General features: G+C 39.0%; 1 protein-coding gene across 1 annotated transcript in view; it reads right to left on the reverse strand.

The window, feature by feature from the left end:
- Positions 1-23,378, reverse strand: part of AGBL1 (AGBL carboxypeptidase 1) — a 733,865-nt gene that overhangs the window by 524,289 nt on the left and 186,198 nt on the right. The window contains exon 17 of the mRNA XM_055325935.1: positions 14,928-15,081. Within this exon, the coding sequence (XP_055181910.1) occupies positions 14,928-15,081 (154 nt within the window). The remainder of the gene's footprint in view (positions 1-14,927; positions 15,082-23,378) is intronic.

The following is a 23,378-nucleotide window of genomic DNA, read 5'->3' on the forward strand; positions in this document are numbered from 1 at the left end:
TAGACCTCACCCAGATAATCCAGTATAGTTTCCTCATCTAGAGACCCTTAATTTAATCCTATCTGCAAAGTCTTTGCCATATAAGGTATCATTCACAGGTTCCAGGGATTAGGATATGAATATCTTGGGGAGAGGAAAGGTCTTATCCAGACTACCGCAATATAAAAACACCTCCCAACTAACTTTCTGAAGCTGGTATTACCCTGATACCAAAACCATATAAAGATATTGTTAAGAAGGGGTACCCAGGTGGTGCATTTGGTTAATGGTCTGACTCTTGGTTTCAGCTCAGGTTGTGAGATTGACCCCCCAGCATCAAGCACCACACTCAGCACAGAGTCTGTTTAAGTTTCCCCCTCCTGTTCCCTCTGCTTCTCTCTCTCTCTCTCAAACAAATAAATAAATCTTTTTTTTTAAAAAAAAAAAAAAGATATTTCAATAAAAGGAAACCTAAAAAAATATATGTGATAAGCTTATACTAAATACCACATTAACATTAAAGAAAGAAATTAAAGAAGGCCTAAGTAAATGCAGAGATACACCAAGTTAACGGATAGGAAAACATAATATTGTTAAGATTTCAATTCCTCTCAAATTCCAAAATTTTCAGTAAGCTTTCTTAAAGAGGAAGAACCTCAATTCTCGATCTATGTCTCATAGTATATGCTAAAATCATCTTGATATATACTTAAATGTCAAACTTAAAACTACTTTAAAACTATATATTTTTAAAGATTTTATTTTTTTATTCATGAGAGATACAGAGAAAGAGGCAGAGACATAGGCAGAGGGAGAAACAGGCTCCCCATGGGGAGCCTGATCTGGGACTCAGTACCAGGATCCTGCAATCATGACCTGAGCTGAAGGAAGATGCTCAACCATTGAGCCACCCAGATGCCCCTACTTTAAAACTTTAGAATAAAAATGTTGTGACCTTGGTTTAGGCAATTTTTTCTTAAGTTCAGCACTATTAACCTTTTGGGGTAGGTTGTGAGGGACTGTTCTGTGCATGATAGGATGTTCACTAGCATCTCTGACCTCTACACTCTAGATGACAATAGAAATCTCCCCAGTTGTGACAATCAAAAATGTCTACAGACAAGACCAATTTTCTCCTGAAGGGCAAAAATATCCCCAGTCAAGAACCACTGGGTCAAGTAAATATTTATCTAGAATATATAAAGCACTAACCCTAAACTTTAAAAAAAAAATGGCAGTTGAATGTCATCAAATTTTTTAATTCTCATTCTTTAGGAGACACTCATAAGAAAATTAAAATCAAGTCAAAGGTTGGGAAAAAATATTTGCAAAATAGATATCTGATGAAGAGTCTGTATCCAGAATAAAGAATTCTAACTCAATAATAAGGCAAACAATCAAACAATCCTCTAAGAAAATGTGCAAAATTTTTAACATATACTCTAAAAAAAATAATTAATTGCTAAGGAAATACAAAGTCAACTACACTGAAATGCTATTTCATACCTTCCAGAATGGCAAAATTTTGGAAATAAAAATACAAAGTACTGGCAAGGATATTAAGCAACTGGGACTCTCATACAATGCTAATAGGAATGCCACATATTGGAAGAAAAGCCACTTTGTAAAAATTGGGAAATTTCTTAGAAATTTAAATGTGCACTGAATTTTTATACCTGATATAAATAAAAATATATGTCCACAGAAAGACTTGCATGTGCTAAGATCAGCTTTATCTGTAATAACCAGGGTGGAAACAACCCACCTGTCCACCTACAGGTGGATGAATAGACAAACCATAGCACATCCATTCAACAAAATAATACTCAGGAAAAAAAAAAAGGAATGAGCTACTGATATGTGCAAACAATATGAATTAATCTCATGAGCATTATGTTAAGCAAAAAAAGACAGGCCAAAACACCACTAGTCCACCTATATGGAGTTCGTTGCCAGGGGCTAGTAGAAAAAGTGTCATTTCACAGAATTGAGATAAAATAGGTTTTAAGAAAATAAAATAAAAATGGCCCCTAAATATAAAAAAAAAGATGCTTAATGTCATCAGTTACGAAGGAAATGCTTATTAAAATCACAATGTGATACTGTTTAACATGAGTAGATTGATAAAATTAAAGTTAGACAATACAAAGTTTGGAGGAAGATCTGACACTATAAGCATGTTCAAACACTGATAGTGGGAGTACAAACTGGTGCAACCATTCTAGAGAACACTGGCATTACCAAGTTGAACAAAAGGATACCCTATGATCCTGTCATTATAATTATGTATATCATAGAAAACAATTACCCCTGCATTAGGAGCCATGCACATTGTAATATACTCATAGCAGCTCTGTAATAGAAAAACACAACCTGGGAACATTCCAATTAGCCACAAACAGTAAAACGGATAGATTGATCCTAAATTCTTATATAGGAGTATTATATAGCTACTAGAAATGAATGACTCTGTACCAACTCAAACATACCAATGTGGTTCAAACTCAAGTATGTTTAACACAATAAGTCAACCACAGTATATGTTGTATTGGTAAAGTTCTATGTAGGAAAACTCAACACTACACTATTTAGGGAGATGCAAAAATGTGATTTAAAAATACAAGGAGAAACAAGAGACCATTTAATGCACAGTTCAGAATAGTAGTTACTCTAAGGCAGAAATGGTGGGGAGCCATTGGAGAAGGAGTTACAGGAGAGTAAAATTATGGACATTATGTTTCTTAAACTGAATGGTATATACATGGGTGTTCAATACTATACCTTATTATTATTCTTTAATGTAGACCCGTATGTTATATGAATTCTTTTTACACTTTACATCAAAAGTATTACATCAAAAATAAAGCACTTTGTCTCATTATAGAAGACAGATTCCAATTTCTGGCTCTGTATTGGTTAGCTATGCAACCATGCACAAGTCACTTTAATGCACTGGGTCTTATTTCCAACCCTCTTTAAAATGGGAAGATTTTCCCAAACACATTGTGCTCACAAATATAAAGAAAAATATTGTTATAGTAGACTCCGTGAAAACTAAGCACAAAAGCTAATTTAAAAAGAAGTGACAGACTAAAAGAACATATCTACCAAATACTCTATCCTCAATGCTTAGAACAAGGTCAATACTCAGTAATATTTACTAAATGAATGAATTACTATTCAACAAAAAAGAATATACCTAATATGCAAACAGCCCTAAATACAAAATTCAGAAAAAGACAAACTATATAATAATATAACAGAAAAAAAACTTGTCAGATCTGTATGTTGTACACCTAAAACTAATGTGTGCCAATTACACTCAATTAAAAAATTTAAATAGATATAAATGACAAACGCTTAGAAGTATGGACTACTTGAGTTACGCTCAAAGAAATTCAAACTGAAATAACTTTGAAATGGTATGTGGAGGGAAGGATTTTTGTTGTTTTTTTTTTTTAATTTTTTTTTAATTTTTATTTATTTATGATAGTCACACAGAGAGAGAGAGAACGAGAGAGAGAGAGAGAGAGAGAGGCAGAGACACAGGCGGAGGGAGAAGCAGGCTCCATGCACCGGGAGCCCGACGTGGGATTCGATCTCCAGGATCGCGCCCTGGGCCAAAGGCAGGCGCTAAACCGCTGCGCCACCCAGGGATCCCTGTTGTTGTTTTTAATAGGAAAATGCAGAAGATTGATAAATCCATTGCCGATGGAGCTATGGAGGAAAATAACCTGCTGTATTTTTTGTGGGAGTTGAAAGTGATGGCATAGAATTTGGTGAGGTTGTCAATTTCAGAATTCTTGGGGAAGAGTTTTGGACTTCCACAGCACAGAATTGTCAGAAAGCTAATTAAGGTAAGTCCATTTTATCTAAATTTCAAGACTCAGTATTTATGAATTCCTCTGTGTGTGTGTGTGTGTGTGTGTAGTGAAAAATAAACATAAGACTGTCAGCAGCAATTGCTTCAAGAGAAGTAACAAGAGAAATATGAGGTTATTTTCACATTTTACTCTAATTTACCAAACTTACTCAACAAGAATGACATGTTGGCACTTTTTAATTTAACTTTTAAATTTTAAAAAGAAAATATAAATATAGTTGGAGATGCTAAAAAAATTATATGACAGACACCCATACAGGTTTGAAAGTGACAGTTTGGCAGATTTTCCTTACAACTGTTTTTCTTTAAGAAATACAAATTTCCAGGGCACTTGAGCAGCTCAGTTGGTTAAGCAACTGACCCTTTGTTTCTGCTCAGGGCATGATCTAAGGGTCATGAGATGGATCCCACATTGGGCTCCATACTCAGCACAGAGTCTGCTTCAGAGTCTCTCCCTCTCCCTCTGCCTCTCTCCCTGCTCATACTCTCTCTCTCTCTAAAATAAATAACATCTTTTAAAAAATAAAAAAATAAATCTTTAAAAATGAAAAAGAAATATAGACTCCCCCTCCCAAGAAAAATACAAACTTCCCAAATAGATTTAAAAACCATTTCCCTTTCTCCTTCTGCTTACTCCATCTTTAGACAGTATCACTGTCTTGAATCTGGTATCCTTTTTCATAATGATTTTATACTTTTTATCATATATAAATATCCATAAAATAAATTTCACTGTTTTTGTTATATTAAAAACCATATATTTTAATGAGAATTTTAATAACACATTCATGCTCTTGTTGTAAGGTTTCCATAAAATATATGTACCAGAGTATCATCTGGTTAGCATAGTCTGGCAGTCTGAGTTTGACTATTTTTGGAGCTGGTGGGTTAGTGATAAGCCACCTTTCAGAGCATGTGTTGATAGATATGAAAACCTTTGCATTTAGGTCTGAAGGACAAAGGAGAAGTTTATTTTTTTTTTATTTTTATTTATTTATGATAGTCAGAGAGAGAGAGAGAGAGAGAGGCAGAGACATAGGCAGAGGGAGAAGCAGGCTCCATGCACCGGGAGCCTGATGTGGGATTCGATCCCGGGTCTCCAGGATCGCGCCCTGGGCCACAGGCAGGCGCTAAACCGCTGCGCCACCCAGGGATCCCAAAAGAGAAGTTTAGATTAGTTTTTGTGCCTTAAGCACAAGAGAGAGAGAAAAGTATCTGGATAATAGGATGTGGTTGCTATCTGGTCCCTGACCAGCCAGTGAAGAAGGAGATATCACAGGAAACTTGGGAAGACTTTGTGCCAAGCAATGTTGAGGCACAGAGGTCTGAATCCAACTCTCTGGAAACCCAGCCATGACATTGCAAGGGTCCCTTCATGGCAGCAAGAATAATGGGAAGCCAAGAGAAGCCCAAGCATCACGGAGAATGAATTAACCCATAAGGATCAACTGTAGCCAATGGCTGTTTTATAAGCAAATTTGAGACTACCCTTGTGTATCTCCAAGAAACAGCTAGCAAAGAGGTAACTTCTCAAGAGAGTTCAAAGACCCTACATTGTGGGTGGTAACAATGCCAGGATTTTATTGATTTGTTCAATAAATATTTAGTATGCAACTCTTTTGTGCAGGGTCTCTAAGTTCCTAGAGAAACCATGGTGACAAAATACAGCATACGTTCTGTATTTTCATGGAGCCAACAGTGCCATGAAGAGAACAGATTGGGTCACATGATAAAAGGGCTCTAGATGGAGGAGTAACTTTCAATATGGTGATCCAGCAAGGTAGATAATACATAAATAATACATACCAAGAGGAAATCAAAGATGTCAAGCTATAGAGAGAACATGTTCTATTCAATGGGAACAGCATACACAAAGGCCCAGGGGAGGCTGTTAGGTTGCCGTGTTCAAGGAATAGAAAGATTAGTGTAGTTGAAGGATTTTGAGTGACTGAGGGGCAAGATATGAATGAGAAAGAGTCTTGCAGAGGCAGCAAAATTGAGATTTTACTCAAACCAGAAGGGTTCTTAATGTTCATATGACGACATATGTACTCATACATTTGGAAACCCCTAAACCATATGAGTTGTAATACAAACAATTACTATTACATATCAGAACTTTTATCTTGAAAGTAAAGGATTTTCTCCCATTATCACACAACTGAAAGTAGCAGAATACAGGGATTAAGATTCACACAGTTTGGGGATAAATCAGAGCTCTATCACTCATCATATGACTTTCTAGGCCCTCAATTTTATCATCCGAAAATGAGCATAACGAATACAATCCTTTGTTTTCTTTACCTCGCAGAGCTGTTATATGGAACAATTAGTCATATGTAAATACTCCATAAAGAGTTAATTCCCTTGAAAGAGATAAATTCTATCTCGTGAGTATACTTATAGAATAGAATATTCTGTGATGGATTTTGATGGGATGTATTACATGTTTCTGCTATAGTAACCACATAGAGTCAACTTTCAGTATCCCTACTAATTGATAAAATTATTTAGGTAATACAAAATTTGTTTTAGTTCCTCTGAAACAGATTATATTTTACAGCATATTGGCTTTAAAATTATGTTTAGCCAAGTTCCTTTTTTTTTATATTTAATTTATTTATTCATGAGACACACAGAGAGAGAGGCAGAGACATAGGCAGAGGGAGAAGTAGGCTCTCTCTAGGGAGCCTGATGTGGGACTCGATCCCAAGACCCCAGGACCACAATCCAAGCCAAAGGCAGACACTCAACCACTGAGGCACCCAGGTGCCTCTAAGCCAAGTTCTTACATAATTTGCAGGCCTCTGAAAGTGAAAATTTCTAAAACTTAACTCATTATCCCTCCATGGCAGCCTTGCTCTCATGTGCCTTTGTTGGCAATAAACTGTGCACCCATACCCAGAGTAGAAATAGTTCAACTCTGTGCCCTTTATCCCTACTCCCAACAAATCACCAAGACCTCTCACTTCTAACTTAGGCATATCTTATAAATTTAGGCCCTTCCCTCCCATTTCTCTAGACTTATCTTCCTTGGAAACCTCATCACCTATCTGGGGGACTAACAACTGCTATTATTTCTGGAGTATGCACTATGTGCCAGGCACTGTTCTAAACCCTTTATAATCTTCAGATTGCCCCATGAAGAAAGTACTGTTAATTACTCATAATTTATAAATGGGAAAACCAAGGCATAGAGTGTTTGAGCACCCTTTTCAAGGCCATAAAGCTAATAAACAGCAGAGCCCACATTAGACCCGCCCAACTCCCCCCTATCCCCAGGGAGTCTGAATGCCAGGTTCCATGTCACCTCACTCTGACTTCCCTCCACATTACTGCCACAAAATTATCATCTAAAATGAATCTGATTTTGTCATTTCTCTGCTTTTAGTAATATCCTATTAGCCCATCATTGCCTTCCAGACACACTTCCTAACATGAAAATTAAGGGCCTTTACCGCTCAGCCCTAACTACCTTTCTCACCTATCATCTGATCCCATAATCAATCCATTGTCCTGTAGACCTGGTGTCCTGAGATTTTCACAGCATCATGTCCCAGCCTCCCTGCCTCTGAGAATGCTATTTTTTTCTACTTGAAAAGACACTCCACCCGGGTCCTAGGTAGTGCAGTTGGTTAAGTTCTGACTCTTGGTTTCGGTTCAGGTCCTGATCTCAGGGTCATGAGATCTAACCCCATGTTGAGCTCTGTGCTCAGTGTGGAGTCTTTTTGAGACTCTCTCTGCCCCTCCTCCCTACACACATTTTCATAGATAGATAGATAGATGATAGATAGATAGATAGATAGATAGATAGATAAATAAATAAATAAGAAACTCCCTCATTTCTCTGCCCATGGCAATCTGACTTCAAGATACAGACCAAATGACACTGAACCTCAGCTTTATCATTATACAATGGACATAATAATTATTCTTTTCCTCATCTTACAAGGAAACCATCAGGGCCAAATAATATGTAAAAACTTTGTAAGACCAAAGTACTTACATGTGGTAGGGCATAAGCAAAGCTATTCAACTGTAAGGTTTTACACTCTTTCCTACTCCTTCCAACCAGCCTTGGAAGGAGAAAGGATTTGTAGCCTTCCTTTCCTTGGACTGTCAAGATAAAAATGGGAAGCAGAAAGGAGATATTCAATCAGTCAAAATGTCCTACAATTTTGAGGGTTTGAATTGAAAAGGGGGGGGTTACTGAGATATTTTTGGATGTACAGCTTGATATCTGTAAGAAAGATGATGAAAAATTTAAGGTGGTTTGACTATGTTTTAAATATTTCCCCTATCATGTCTTCTCAAGAGAGATACAAATAGTTTTTCAAATGGTTTTGGGGTTTCTGACTGATGTTTCTTTGATAGCGGTGTCAATATAAGACCACCATACACATGGGATTTATACAGCCCACTCTTGTGGGTGTAAGTCCCTCTGTGATTCCACCATGCAGGTAGAATTTGTCTGCTTGCAATGAACCATGTTCATCCCCCTCTTCTGGTGTAACTTGCTGTATATCACAACATCCCATTAACATGAGTTACACAACACCATACACACACACCTTCCCTACCTCAAACATAGATCATAAGAGTCTCAATGACAAGGATTAAATAATATTTACCTTCATATTCCTAACATCTTCCATCGTTCTTAGTCCTGGTTGCCTGAAGAGATGGAAATCCCAAGACAAGGGAAGGGTCCAGTTCACTTTTTCTCTTCTAACTCCTTTTTTTAAAAGATATCCACAGAGAAGTCTTTATGTTCTTGTAGTTCATTTGTTAGTTCTACTATTTGCCAGAAGCAACGCTTTACAGAAAAGGAGAAGAGGATTTCACCAGGAGATGAGAAGTCTAAGGCCTAAGGCCATGTCTGCTGTCATCAGCCAGCGAGTTTCCTTAGATAGATCAGGCCAAGTCCTGAGCTTCAGTCCCTCACTAGCAAATGAGAAATCTAGACTCAATGGTCTTTATGGATTTTTAAGGTCTAAAATTCAATGATCTCTTAGTAATACTTGGCCCCACATGTCTTTGTAGGAGTTAGGGGGCATGGGACAAAAAAAACAAAATTCTGGGAGGGAGAGGTTTTCATTTCACTTGAGTTTCTGTTTCCTTGGACCACTTCTGTCCCTTCTTGCTCTCCTCAGCAGAAAGCTCTGTTCTTCATACCTGATTAGGTGTCTCGGAAAGAGACAAAGGCCAGAGAGGATGCAAAATGATTTGCAAAGAAGCCAAAAGGGGAATTCTGTAACTGTGTATTTTTCCACTCTGTTCTAATTTAAAACCACTTACAAGTGACAATTCCCAACCCGAGGCAGGTGCCATGTGGTAGCTCATTATACCCTCGGGACCCCGTGTAAATCTTTTTTCTGTGAACAGCTATTGTCTTCCAAGGAAAAGCTTTTAGCATAATGGCAGGCTGAATAGAACATTGCTTTTGTGAGAATATTTTTAAGAAAAAGAAAAAGAGAAAGGTATTCTTTAAGGACTACAAATGCAGCTTCTGGCCTCCCCTACTTCAGGCCCCCCGGAAAGAACAGTGTGTGAGCCAGAGGAGGCCGCGGCGGTGGAGGGAGATGATCTCACCTCCAGAGACTACAAAGGTTACGCTCTGCTCTTTTTGGTTATAACTGTAGGGTGGAGGTGTCTCCAGTTGCAAAAATAGCAGGTCCACCCCCTCCCATCCACCTTTGTTGTTTCCTGACTTCTCAGGAGTCAGTGAGTCAGTCAGTGACGAGTTGCTTCAAGAATGAGAGTTTCTAACAAGAGAATGCCATTTTTCCCCACAGAAAATTCTTCTCAGCTAACTTGTGAGAACAGTCGAGACAATCTTATTTTTTTTTATTTGATTTTTTTTTTTTTTTTTTTTTTTTTTTAGAGAGAGAGCATAAGAGAAGTAGGGGCAGAGGGAGATGATGAGAGATTTGAAAGGAAGAGGGGGAGGGCAGGGGGAAGGAGGGCCAGGGGAGGGAGAAGGAATCTCAAGCAGACTTCCTGCTGAGCTTGGAGCCCAACACCAGGCTCAGTCCCACAAGCCCGAGATCAAGACCTGAGACTAAAGCAAGAATCAGACACTCAACTAACTGAGCCATCCAGGTGCCCCAAGACAATATTGTTAGAGAATCTGAATACATCAATGTCCAAAAGAGGGAGGAATTTGGCAATAAAGCTCCTGAAAAAAGATGAAGCATCCATCACAGAGACATAGCTCCCCAACTAGAGACACAGCTCCACAAATTAAAAAGGGACCCAACTTTCTCTGGGTTGAAATGGTAATTTAGAAAATGAGGTCATGGGGGAAATGTGGAAAAAATGGAAAAGTAAACAAAATGATAGCAGTCTTTAAGAATCAGTGTGTCCTGTTTGTGCACCTTTCTGAGGAATCTCCAAGGTACGGCGGATTATTTTTTTTTTAAGATTGCACTTTTAATTATTCATGAGAATAATAATTCACTGAGAGAGGGGCAGAGACATAGGCAGAGGGAAAAGCAGGCTCCCTGCAAGGAGCCCGATGCAGGACTCAGTCCCAGGACTCTGGGATCCTGACCTGAGCCAAAGGCACCCAGGCGACCCGAGGGCAGATTCTGAAGGACAGGGCCACCTTGGAACTGTGGGCTAGTGGCCTGGGGTCTCCTCCCTGAGCCACCACTTACCACCCTGGTGGCCTCCGGCAGCTTATTCACCTAAAGCAAGCTTTGACTCAGCCATTTGCAAAATAGAGATTATGATGAACATAGGAAGGTCTGTGACAATAGAGGCAGCCCTTCTGCAAGAAGCAGAAAGCCAGCCTGGTTGGGGAAATGGCCGAGCCTCAGAGACACAGGACCATTCTCCTCTCTGGGTTTCTCACTCACTTCCACTAGGATTTGAGTAAGTAATGACCTTCAGTGCAAATCCCAAAAGAAGACTACACACACACATACGATCCATGAAAAGTACATAAACTTTAGAAAATATGACTTCTCTACTCTCTATTTTGAAGTTGCATATTCAAAGCATCTGTTAATCAAAGTACCTATTAATATACAATGTATGAAGGATCTAACCATGATAAGTGTAATTATGCCGGAACACCATTAGCAGAGGGAGCCTAGTCTCAGAAAGCATTTAAAACAACTTCCTGGATCCATCTCACCTGCCAAACCTGTCCCCAGACCTGCTCAGGTGATACCCTCTGCTCCAACCTGGTGGAGCCTCTGCAGTATTCTTTTGGATGCTGTTCACTCCTCACTCAACATTCTGCTCTACAAATCCCAAATGTCCAGGGCTCCTCTGACATCTGGAATCCTACCAGGTAGCAGGCCTTGACCTGCTAATTCTCCAGGGCCTCATCCACTAAGATCCTGAAGCTAGAATAAGCTGTTTGTCCTTTTGTAACGGTTCCTTTTATCATCCATTTCACTTCAAGCCTGTCTCCTCCGTAATGATCTCAGGGACAATTTCTCAGACAACTTCCCTGTTCACTGTCCCGCTGAAAAGGGCAGAGAGTGACTTTGCTCTTGGAGCTCTGCCAGCATTTTGGCTCTGAGGTGTGAAGTGAGTATTTTCCCCTGGGAGCACCCAGAGGAGGCACTGGTCCTCATTTCTCCAGACAGCCGTAAAAGATGCACCAGGGAAACTGGGCTACCACTGAGCTGAAAATATATTTATCAAGAAAATAAAGCTAAATGTTTCCAGGAAAATATCTGTTTAAAAAAAATGCTTTTGAAAAATAAAGCAAGCCAAATTAATCCTTCTTGGAGACTCTCTGGAGCCCAGGTCCCAGGAAGGAATAAAAGTAATCAATAAATTATCCTCAGTAACCTCTAGGTCTGGGATTTTCAGTCCAACCTCTACGGGAACCAGCCTTGAGCAAGGTCTTCTCCCTGGGCCCCAGAGCCACGCTGTTATTTCTTGGGTTTCTAAAATCAGAAAGAAGTGATAATCCTACACCATGGAAAGAAAGTCTTTGGTGCACAAATAGCTCTGTATGAAGTCTGAGTGGCAGCTGCACCAGAAACTACCCAAATCACAGCAAAACACACTGTAGAATGACATGGGCCTGGTCCTGGGAGGGAGGAAGCCGGGGAGACAATTGGAGCTCACCTGGAAAGAGGCCTGCCTGCAGGAGAGTCTTGAGCTCCTGGCTCATTTGCTACTTTTTTCCATCCTAAAAGTTTAGATATATGTATCTTACCTTGCTGAGGAACTTGTTTATTCTGTAGCCCAGTATCTAGAGCCTATAGTCTGAGATTATGTCCCCAGCCCTACAGCCCAGCTCCTCAATCTCAGCTCTGTACTGGGACGTGTGGGGTCTGAATCTTCTCTTCCCCTCTGTCTTCCTGTCACAATATCAGAAACAGCCTCCATGAAAAGGTTTCCACTGGGTTAGGAAAGGAAAAATAAAATTCACTGTGAGCAGGAAGAGGATAATATGTTTATTTGTAGTCAACTTAGTGTGAACTGCTTCAACAACATTAACAACGAAGCTAGCTTCTAATAATGTCAGGACATGAAGTAGGGAGGAAGGAAAGTTCTGGTTCTGAGCGGAATATGAACACCTGTTCAAATGACTGTGTTAGGACATCCTTTGTGTGTATGGACTCTCAAATCAGAATAACAAAATCAGACACCAACCAGGAGCCACCACGAACTAGGGAGGGTAGTTAATTCTCTGAACATCCACTTACCTCAACTGTAAAATGGATGACTTCAATCACCATTACAAAGAAAGATACCAATACGGAGCAGCTGCACGGTGCATACAAATAAGACTTTCAGTGTTCTAGCAAGGTAAGTTGCCACTCCTCTAGCATGACTTGGCAGAGGAGGAGGGTAGTGCAGTCAGGGCACCAGCCTTTGTCATATTTACCTGTGTGACCTCAGATTAATTCCAATTACACAACTTGCAGGGCCCTTTGCAAAATGAAAATGTAGGGCTTCTTGTGGAAAAAGTTTTTAAGAATTGAAGCAAAGTGCACGGCCCTTCTAAGCATGGGACGTGTACCATTGTGTATTTGGCACACCTATGTAGAAGGGCTCTCATTCATCCTCTTTTGTGGCACAGAGCTCCAATTTCCTCTGGGTCCAGCTCAAAGATTGTCACTTGCAAGTCTACTGTGCCTCAAGGAGAATGAACAGCATTCATGACACCATCATCTGGGTCCTCCCCACATCTTTCCAGGATATTCCTCCTTTTTAAAAAAAAATATTATATTTATTTATTTGAGAGAGAGAGAGAGAGAGGGAGCGAGTGAGAGAGAGAGAGAGAGAGAGAGAGAGAGAAAACACAGCAAGGGGAGGGGAGAGGGAGAAGCATATTTCCTGCTGAGCTGGCAGCCCAATACAGTGCTACATCCCAGAATGCTGGGATCATGACTTAAGCAAAAAGCAGAGGCTTAACAACTGAACCACCTAGGCAACCCAGAACACTTCTTGAGATAAACAACAGCTGACATATCAGTACTTTTAGAAAAATATTTATCTACTAATTTGAGAGAGAGAGAGAAAGAGGAGAAAGAGAAGGGGGAGGGGCAGAGGGAGAAGGAGATTGAGAATCCCCAAGCAGACTCCCTGCTGAGCATGGAGCGCAATGCAGGGCTCCATCCCAGCACCCTGAGATCATGACCTGAACCCAAACCAAGAGCCAGCTGTTCAACCAGCTGAGCCACCCAAGCCCCCCTCAGCACACGTTTAAGAGAGAAAACTCATAAGAGCACACATTTATGATTACTAATCTTATGTTAGTAGACAGAAACCAGACTCCTGTGATTCACATAAGGGTATGCTAAGATTTCTTTTTTTATTAACTGAACTATTTCAGAGTGCCAAATTATTTAAGGATCTTTACCATGTTTTAAGTCCTCTCCTTAAAGTAGGAATGATCTTTCTAGTTATGACACCAACAAAAGCACCAGTGTCAGCGTACCCAAAAATGTGAAAGCAGAGGCAGCTCCATCCCATAATTATATGTTGGGTTCTTTCCTAGTTCCTATTTAGAAACTAAAGCTTCAGACCACAGGCTTACACCGATCTACTTTCTTACATAAATAATCATCCAGTGAAGGTCGTGCTGGAAGGATTGCCGTCTCTAACTTCCAAGAACTGCTCATGTGCAAGCAGAGGACTCCGTGACTGTTAAAGAAATTGCTCTTAAATTCATGAAACACGTAAGAGAATTTTTGGAAAATCCCTTATTATTCATTAAAGTATTTTAGGGCCTCATTAATTCAGATGGGATAATCAGTTGTTGATTAGCCAGGTTGTTAAGCATCCATTGTCAGATGCTGATGGGGTATGAGAAATTACATTTCCTATCCACCAAAGAGTCACCTGAAAGTGGTTAGCACTTCAGCAGATATGGCTGCATCTTCTGGGGATAAATTAGCCAGATTTTTACTCCCCAGTCTTTTTTTTCATCTCACAAACTTTTCTGTATTGCAAAACAGCCTTCATTCTGTTTAGTTTTGCCTAAAATATGTCAAAAGCCAACTTTAAAGGCTAATTGGTTACAGGTAAGTCACACTAATGTTCAGGGCTCTAACATTTCAGGGGTACGTGTGTGTGTGTGTGTGTGTGTGTGTTGGTTTGGTTTGACAGTTCTTGGCTAGAGCCTCCTCCACATTGTCAGCCCTTCAAATCCAAATGGTATTCAATCTCAAGCAGATTCTTCATCCAGGGCTCCAAAATTCAACTTTCTTCCTTTCCAGCCCTTGTCTGACCTTGGGAGCAGTATAACAGCAATGAGCATGGCAGAAGAGGCCCTGACTGAAAAATGTGACTCCAGTCTTGGTTCTGTTTTAGGAGAGGAAGTGACTGCCGCTAGTATACTGTTCTCATTTACAAAAAGTCTTCCTCTCCCTGACAGTTTGCAATTTATTTTTTCTCCCTTTACCAAAAGGGCAATGTTAATATTTACCCTTTGCATTGTACCAAGAGTGGGAAGTACATTTCTAAAACGACAGACCACTCCCCAACCTTTTGTGAAGCTTCTGACCTCAACAGGACAGGGATCATCCAAGGCTGTGAGGACCCCCCATGACCACCAGATCTTTAAAGAGCATTGTCATTTTTTACTCACGGAACTGCTCTAGATGGTCAGAGCTACTGGACTCAGGCATGGCTGTGATGGTCACCAATGGACACGAATTCCCTCCCAACGTCTGGCAGAGAACCTCCTGGCGGAAGTAGATTTGCTTGGGGTTCACACTTTTTTCCAGGATGTCAAGGTGAGTCTGGAGCAGAGATGAAACAGAAGTGATTATTATTCATGAAATCTTTTGACAATAACAATAGAAAATAGCAACAGAGCTTATCTTCATTTATCTCCTTATAGGTTAGGCATACTTTTGTTCACCTAGTGTACCTGATATTGGGCATTAAGTGATTAACCACAGGGCTATTCCTATTTGCTAGGAGAAGTTCAGGGAGGCTGAACAGGAAACACAATTTTTGCACATCTTCACAATAGAATATCTGTTTTCGAGTGGCACTGAAACAAAGAAGGCAGGGCGTACAGCATGTTTCCCATCACAGAGGGATATAAAGGATGTGGCCATGAAGAGAGAGCACAACCAGGACACTTGGGAACATGAGACAGAGAGCTTCAGCAGCCCATATCACTTTAGAACCAAGCAATATAAAGAGTGTTGTAAGCACATTAAAGGATAATACAAAGCACTGATCCAGGTGGGATGCTAGGTGAAGAGAACAGTGAACTAGTAGTGATTATTTTCTCTACCCTACCTTCCCATTCACTCATTTAAAGCACAGAAAGATACAGAAATGGGATAGTCATTGAAACTAAGACTCAACAATCTTTAAGACCTCCAACTATATTTTCTCTAGTTTGAGCAGTGGGATTGATCAGAAAAAGAGATTAAGAGAGTTCCTCCCACCCATACTGCATACCCTGACAACAGTGACATAGTCACCTCAGTAACCAGAGAGAGAAGCTTCCCCCTCCAGCACAAGAACATTAGTGTACAAAACTTATCCTTCCTGCTGAGGAGCTAAAGTTTTCACCATAATCAAGAAGGTATTATGGCCAAGGAGAAACTGCCCACCTTGTTTTTTTGACAAATAACATGCCTCCTAGATAAATAAAATAAACATGAATCCTATGAAAATATATATAAAATATTCATAAGACATATCATTGAAAAGGGAGCAGTGCCTTCAAAAAATAAAGGATGTGCTTACATGCAGAAAGGACTTACTATGAAAGTGGTCAGCAGACTAAGGGCTCCCCCAAAGATCCATGCCCTAATCTTCCAAACTCATAAATATGTTACCTTCCATGGCAAAAGTGGCTTTGTGGATATATTTAGGATTAAGGTCAGCTTGAGATGGGGAAGTTATACCACATTATTCAGCTGGGGCCAATCTAATCACAAGTGCTTAAAATCAGGGAACTTGTCCCATCTGCAGAGAACAAGAGATGGTAGCATGAGAAGGACTCAGGCTGCCATTGTTGGCTTTGAAGACAAAGGAAGCAGGTCAAAAGTCAAGGAACATGGTTTCCTCTAAAAACTGGAAAAGGCAAGAAAATGGATTCTTCTCCAATAGTCTCCAGAAGGAATGTGGCCCCAATACCTTGAATTTGTCCCAGTATGACCCATGTCGAACTTCTAACTTAAAGAGCTATAAAACAAAACAAAACAAAAGATTATTGTTTGAGCCATTAAGTTTGTGATAATTTGTTCCAGCAGTAACAGAAAAGTAATATACAAGTAAACAAGAAAAAGAATTTTCTAAACTAAGTAAAAATCCTAGCAATTGGGTAAAAGTAGACTAAAACCTACTTGTACTCTATTAAAATATCTGAGTTGCAAGGAGAAAGAAAAAAAATCCCAAGGAAAGAAAATATTACCAGATCATTCTCTGTAAACTTTCTTCTAGCCTCAGGGATATCTGAAAATTTGACCCTGAGTTATATACTCTTTACAATTGAAACCCCAAATCATCTACCCCCACATGGCCTACTGACTTTATTATTCTGTGTCTCAACATAACTATACTAGTCTAGGTAACTCTTGCCTAGAAAAATATAAATCACAAATAAATTTATTGTTAGTTCCAAGAACATCTCATCAACTCTTCAACAGAAAGCTACAACTGACTCTTTGATCCAAGACCTTTAGAGCTCCTCTCCTCAAGATTTTTGTCTTACAGTATCCCTCAATCTTAAACCACTGTATCATCATCTTTACCCAATGCTAATCAAGCCCCCACATTAAAAAATACATTCTCTTAAACAAGACTTTAAAGATTTAATAAATATCTTACCTTCTCCCTTCCCTCTTTGAGGTAGTATCAAGTCTCTGTCACATTCTTCCTTGCAGGTATATTAGTTTACTTTCACTGTTATAACAAATTACCACAAATTTAGTGGACAGAGGCAACACAGATTAATTGTTTTATGTTTCTGGAGGTCCAAAGTCCAAAATGGGCCTTACTGGGCAAAAGTCCAGGTGTTAGAAAAGCTGCACTCCCTCTTGGGGCTCCAGAGGATAATTTATTCCCTTGCCTTTACCAGCACCTAGAAGTCACTTGCATTCCTTGCCTCATGGTGCCTTCCTCCATCCCCAATGCCAGCAATCCCATCAATCCCACCTCTGCTTCCACAGTTACATCTCCTCCTCTGATCCTGACTCTTCTGTCTTATTCTTTCTTGTTTAAGGATCTTGTGATTTCCAAACAGGAGAAACTCTCCATCTCAAGACCCTTAACTTGATCACATCTGCAAAATCTCTTGTACCATGTAAAGGAATATCTTCACAAGTTCCAGGGATTAAGATATGAACATCATTGGTGTGGGGGGGAGGGACATTGTTCTGCCCAACACACCAAGGTAAGCAAAAAAATTAACATCTGTCTTAGAAACAGGTTGCTCTGGTGATATTTCTGAATCAGCATTTGACACAATACTAGGTAACAGAATTAGAAGGACTGTGTCTATCCCGGATTTAAGAGGAGAATTCAACTGATACCCATGTACCAAACCAAACCTTTGTACTTCATTCTTGTGATTGTTCATTGAGCAGTGAGTATCAGATATCATTGAGATTCACTGCATGGGAGATTGGAAGGTAGTCTCACACCTCTGAGAAGATAAGGTGACTAACTAAGTATATATGCACAAACACACTTAATTTAAGGCCTATGTAGGGCAGCCTGGGTGGCTCAGAAGTTTAGTGCCACCTTCAGCCAAGGCGTGATCCTGGAAACGTGGGATCAAGTCCCATGTCAGGTTCCCTGCATGGACCCTGCTTCTCCCTCTGTCTGTGTCTCTGCCTCTCTCTGCCTCTCTCTGTCTCTCTCTGTGTCTCTCACGAATAAATAAATAAAATCTTTAAAAAAAGAAAGAAAGAAAAAGGCCTATGTAACCAGCTAGGTATGAAAGTAGAAGAAAACCCAGGGCTGATGGCATTCCTAGGCTAGGGTTAGGTTCATCTCTCATGATCACACACTTCCTTAGTCAAGTGTGACTGGGGCAAAAGGATCCATGCCTGGGAGCCCAGAGATCTTCACTAAGCCCTTTGCTGATTTCTTGCCCTATATCCTTTCTTGGGGATGAGTAAATTTTTCCCTGGGAAAGTCTAGTGTGTGTTTGCCAATCTAACTAAAATCAGCACCACTGTCCTTATTGAGCATAATAGGGGGTTGTACTGTACAATTAGGATTATTTTTAAAAAGTAAGTATATGTGTTTGTGTGTGTAGATAAACCTACACATATACATATATGTACACACAAAAAAGTCATATGTGAGTCATACTTCCTTCTGCAATACTAGATGCCAGAGAAAAAGGAGTATGCTTAGTGTTTGAAAGTAGAAAAGATTGCTCTCACTGCCTTGATTCACTGGTTAACCTGGAACTAGCCAAGTACTTGCTCACAAACACATGTGGCATACATGCTCAGATGGGCAAGAGCTCAGAAAACACATGACCTTATTTTTACTGAAAATAATAACTTGAAGACATACTTCAGCTACCCCAAAATCAAACTAAGAAACAATATAATTGGATAGTCCAGTTAAACAAGGTTTGAGTCAACATGACTATTGAAAACATGGTTACTACATAATACAAACATAAAATACAAATATACAAATATAAAATAATAATATAGTATATAAAGCAAATTTAAATATAATATGAACATAACAAAAATATAATATAGAAATATAATAGTGCCACTATAAAAAATACTTATGTAGGGAGAAAAATAAAGATTATCAAATCATAATATCGTCATCCAGTTCTAAAATGAAATTAAAAAGAAATGTGCAGTTACCGGTCAGAATGTCTAAAATTAACAACAAAGAAGACAACAGATGGTGAGAATGCAGGAAAAGGGGAACCCTCTTACACTGCTGGTGGGAATGCAAACTGGTGCAGCTATTCTGAAAAACAGTATGGAGGTTCCTAAAAAGTTAAAAATAGAGCTACCCTACAACTCAGCAATTACACTACTAGGTATTTGTCCAAAGGATACAAATACAGTGATTTGAAGGGGCACCTGCACCCTAATGTTTATAGCAGCAACATCCACAATAGCCAAACTATGGAAAGAGCCCAGATGTCTATCAATAGATAAATGGATAGAGAAGATGTAGTACACACACACACACACACACACACACACACACACACACTGGAATATTACTCAGCCAATAAAAAGAAACCCTGCCATTTGCAATGGCATGGATAGAACTTGAGGGTATTGTACTAAATAAAAGTAAGCAAGAGAAAGACAAATACTGTATGATTTCACTGATATGTGGAATCTAAGAAACAAAACAGATTAACATGGGGGAAGGGAAGGAAAAATAAAATAAGATGAAAACAGAGGGAGCCAAATCATAGGAGACTCTTAACTATAGGAAACACACAGCATTGTTGGAGGGGAGAGAGAGGGGAGGATGGGATAATTGGGTGATGGGCATTAGGGAGGCCATGTGATGTAATGAGCACTGATAAATCAATGAATTCTACCTCTAAAACTAATTATACACTGTACATTAATTAAATCGAATTTAAATTTTAAAAGTTTTAAAAGGAGAGAGAGATGCAGGGATACCTGGGTGGCACAGTATCTGTTAGGGATCTGACTCTTGGTTTCTGCTTAGGTTCTGATCTTACAGTCACAGGATGGAGCCCTGCATCGATCTCTGAGCTCAACACAGAGTCCGCTTGAGTTTCTCCCTCCTTTTCCCTCTGCCCCACCCTGAGCACATTCATATTCTCTCTCTCTCTCTCTCTCTCTCTCTCTCTCTCTCTCAATTTCTCCCCCTCCCTCTCTTAAATAAATAAATAAATCTTTTTAAAAAGAGATGTGTAGGAGAAGAATAAAGTAAAACAAAACAAGAACTTTTTAAATTTATATAGACATAGTGATATTATATAATCTTTGAGAACAGAAAGGCAATATATCAAGATGACTAAGAGGGTAGGCTCTTGCGTCAAACTGCCTTGATTCAAATTTGGGCTGTGGATTCTAGAAAAGGTATGTAAATTCTGTACTTAGCCTCTTTGTGATTCAGTTTTCTTATCTTTCAAAGGGATATAAAAATACTCACCCAATTCAGTGCTTGCTATAATTTAGCCATATACTGTGTGTGAAAAGTGCCTATCATATAGGAAACACTCAATGTTAGGTGATATTACTGATAGAGAAATATAGGCTCAAATACTTTTTTTTTTTTTAAGAATAAAAAGGGAAATGCAAGTAGACTTATAAACACGAAGGGGAAAAAAATCAAAGAAAATGTGGTTGGTCCATGTTGCATAAGAAAGAGAGGAAGGAAGGAAGGAAGGAAGGAAGGAAGGAAGGAAGGAAGGAAGGAAGGAAGGAAGGAAGGAAGACGGAACAAAGGAAGGAACAAAGGAAGGGAGGAAGGAACAGAGGGAGGGAGGAAAGAAGTGAAGGAGGAAGAAAGGAAGCGAGAGAGGAAGGAAGGAAGTGAGGGAGGGAGTAAGGGAGGGAGGGAGGAAGTAAGGAAGGGAGGGAAGGAGGAAGGGAGACAGAAAGAAAAGAAAAGAAGCATGGAAAATAGCATAAAATCAAAATGACAGAAGTAACATAAAAAATTGTTATAAGTATAAATATATTAAACAATCTTATTAAATGATGAAAACATTCAGATTCGTTTTTTTAAATCACATTGCATATTGTATATAAGAAGTACTTTGAGAGAAAGGAAATATAATGTGTATGAAAAGCACTCCTAAATTATCTATTTTGTTTGCCTCCACTAAAATATTTTAGGACAGAAATATTGAAACTTAAAGGATAAGCAAACATAAATTAAAGTAGGCATAGCAATCGTAATATATGACAAAGTCATATTTAAGACCAAGTACATTAAATAGGATTTAAAAATCTTATTTTGATAAAGGGCACAATTCACAATGAATATATAAAACCCATAAATCTTAAGAATCAAATAACATAGATTGAAATATACAACATAGAAACGGCAAAAGGGGGGGAATGGTACAAAGAGTGGGAGACTCTAATAAAGTGTTGAATAAATCAGCTGCACAAAAACAATGATATAGAATGTTTGAACAATATTGCTTTTATAGATAAATGTCAAACTTTATCTTTACAGAAAACATTTTTTCTCAGATATCCATGAAACTGTAACAAAAATTAATCATATACAAGGCTTTTTAAAAATCTCCTAAGTTTTCCCCCAAGAAGTAAAAATTGTATAAACTACATTATCTGGCAACAATTAAATGAAATTAAGCATATGTAAAAATGATTTGAAATACAGCAAAAATCAAAACATTACAGAACAGAAAAATATCCTCCTGAGGGAAGCTCATGGAAGAAATTCATGTATGAAAAGAAAAAGTCAATATTAAATCAGTGTAATTAAAGTCCTGGTAGAAGGAGTATACATCTGGTCTCCTGGGAAAGATGGCCAAGGATAAGTATGGAAATGTCCCTTTCAGGCTGTCAGCTATGTCGCTGCCATCCCTGGTAAAAGGGGAATTTCAGAACCTTAGTTAAAGGAACAAAAACAGTCATGAATTTAGGTAGGACTCTGTGATTGTAAACAAATTATTTTAATCACTTTCCTAAGTTTCTGGGTGAAAGATGCTCCCTATATTACTTATTACTGAAATCCAGACTGAGTGACCCTTGCTTCATGATATTCTCAAGATTCCAGGCGCCCAAACTGGGAAAACACGATTCTCTTCCACAGCATCTTCCCTAAATATATTCTGTAGGACGTTACTAAGTGCTGGGGTGTGGACAGGGAGGTGAAGGGGCGGGAAATTCACAGCCACAGCACTGGGAACATGGTGAGTTAAAGAAAATGAAACTGCTTTCATGGCTACAGAGCTTTTCAGATTCTTCAATTCGCCAATATGCACCATGAGCCTAGAAGAAAAACTAGCACACAGTGCTTCATGAATTTATACGACCGTTACACTCCTTTTCTTTAAAGATCTCAGGATACTGGAATGCTATAGAATATGCTTTGGAAAATGCAATCTTTGCTGAATTGTTTCTATGGGGATTTTTTCTTTTTTTTTTTTTTTTTTTGCCATCAGAATCATTCATTTGACATTTCTTTATGGCTACAAGGTCCCTTATGGGATGGGTGGGAGCTGTGCGAGCCTTCTTAACAGAAGCACTGGCCATCATTTTGTGATGTCACAAGGTTACAAATAGGCCATAACTCTTTGGTGTCTGATGGCAAATCAAAAAAATAAAAAATAAAACCTAGCTTTTATAAATCATATGTAGAAAGCAGATTCAGTCTACTGCATAAGTCATCAAACATAATTAAGTACAAGAGAAAAAAGTCAAAAGAAAGAAAACAAAAGCCTCATCGTGGCCATGAACATTGTCCTTCAAACAGCACTACCTTACAGATGGCAGCTACATTAGTGGTGTGCACCTCATAACATGCAGAGATGTCCAATCACTGTGTCACACACCTGAAACGAATGTAACATTGTGCATCAACTCTACTCAACTAAACAAGAAAACATGCCCCCCAGCAGCAAATGTGGGAGGAAGCAAAGTTTCAAAGTTTTCTTCTACTATGAATTCTCTGTTAAAATTTTCAATTAATATATTTTTATGATTAATAATATTACAACCCAATAAATGCCTATCATATTCATTTCATTTCTGTAAACTGCACTTGTTCATGCCAACTACCTCCCTACACTCTTCAACAAAATCACTGCCCTGCTCCACCTGCTACCAAATATGCAACACCTCCATCCTTAGGGCATTATCCTGGCTCCAGACATACAGAAGACTTCCAGAAGTAAACCAATGATAAACTTCTGTGGGATTTCCTTTTTTGCAGAAATGAATCTTTGTTGTCCTCTGGAAAACAGTTTTGAGGTGAATGCTCCATCTCCATCTCGGGTCTAGCAAGGCCACGTGTAATTGGGCATTGCTGGGATAAATGACAAGAGGAGCAGGCTTCTGAATGCACATGCCAATAACCAAGTATAACCACAGCTCCATAGAAGCCACAGGGGCAGGATTTT

Source organism: Nyctereutes procyonoides, unplaced genomic scaffold (genome assembly GCF_905146905.1).
Source record: "Nyctereutes procyonoides isolate TBG_1078 unplaced genomic scaffold, NYPRO_anot_genome, whole genome shotgun sequence".
NCBI lineage: Eukaryota > Metazoa > Chordata > Mammalia > Carnivora > Canidae > Nyctereutes > Nyctereutes procyonoides.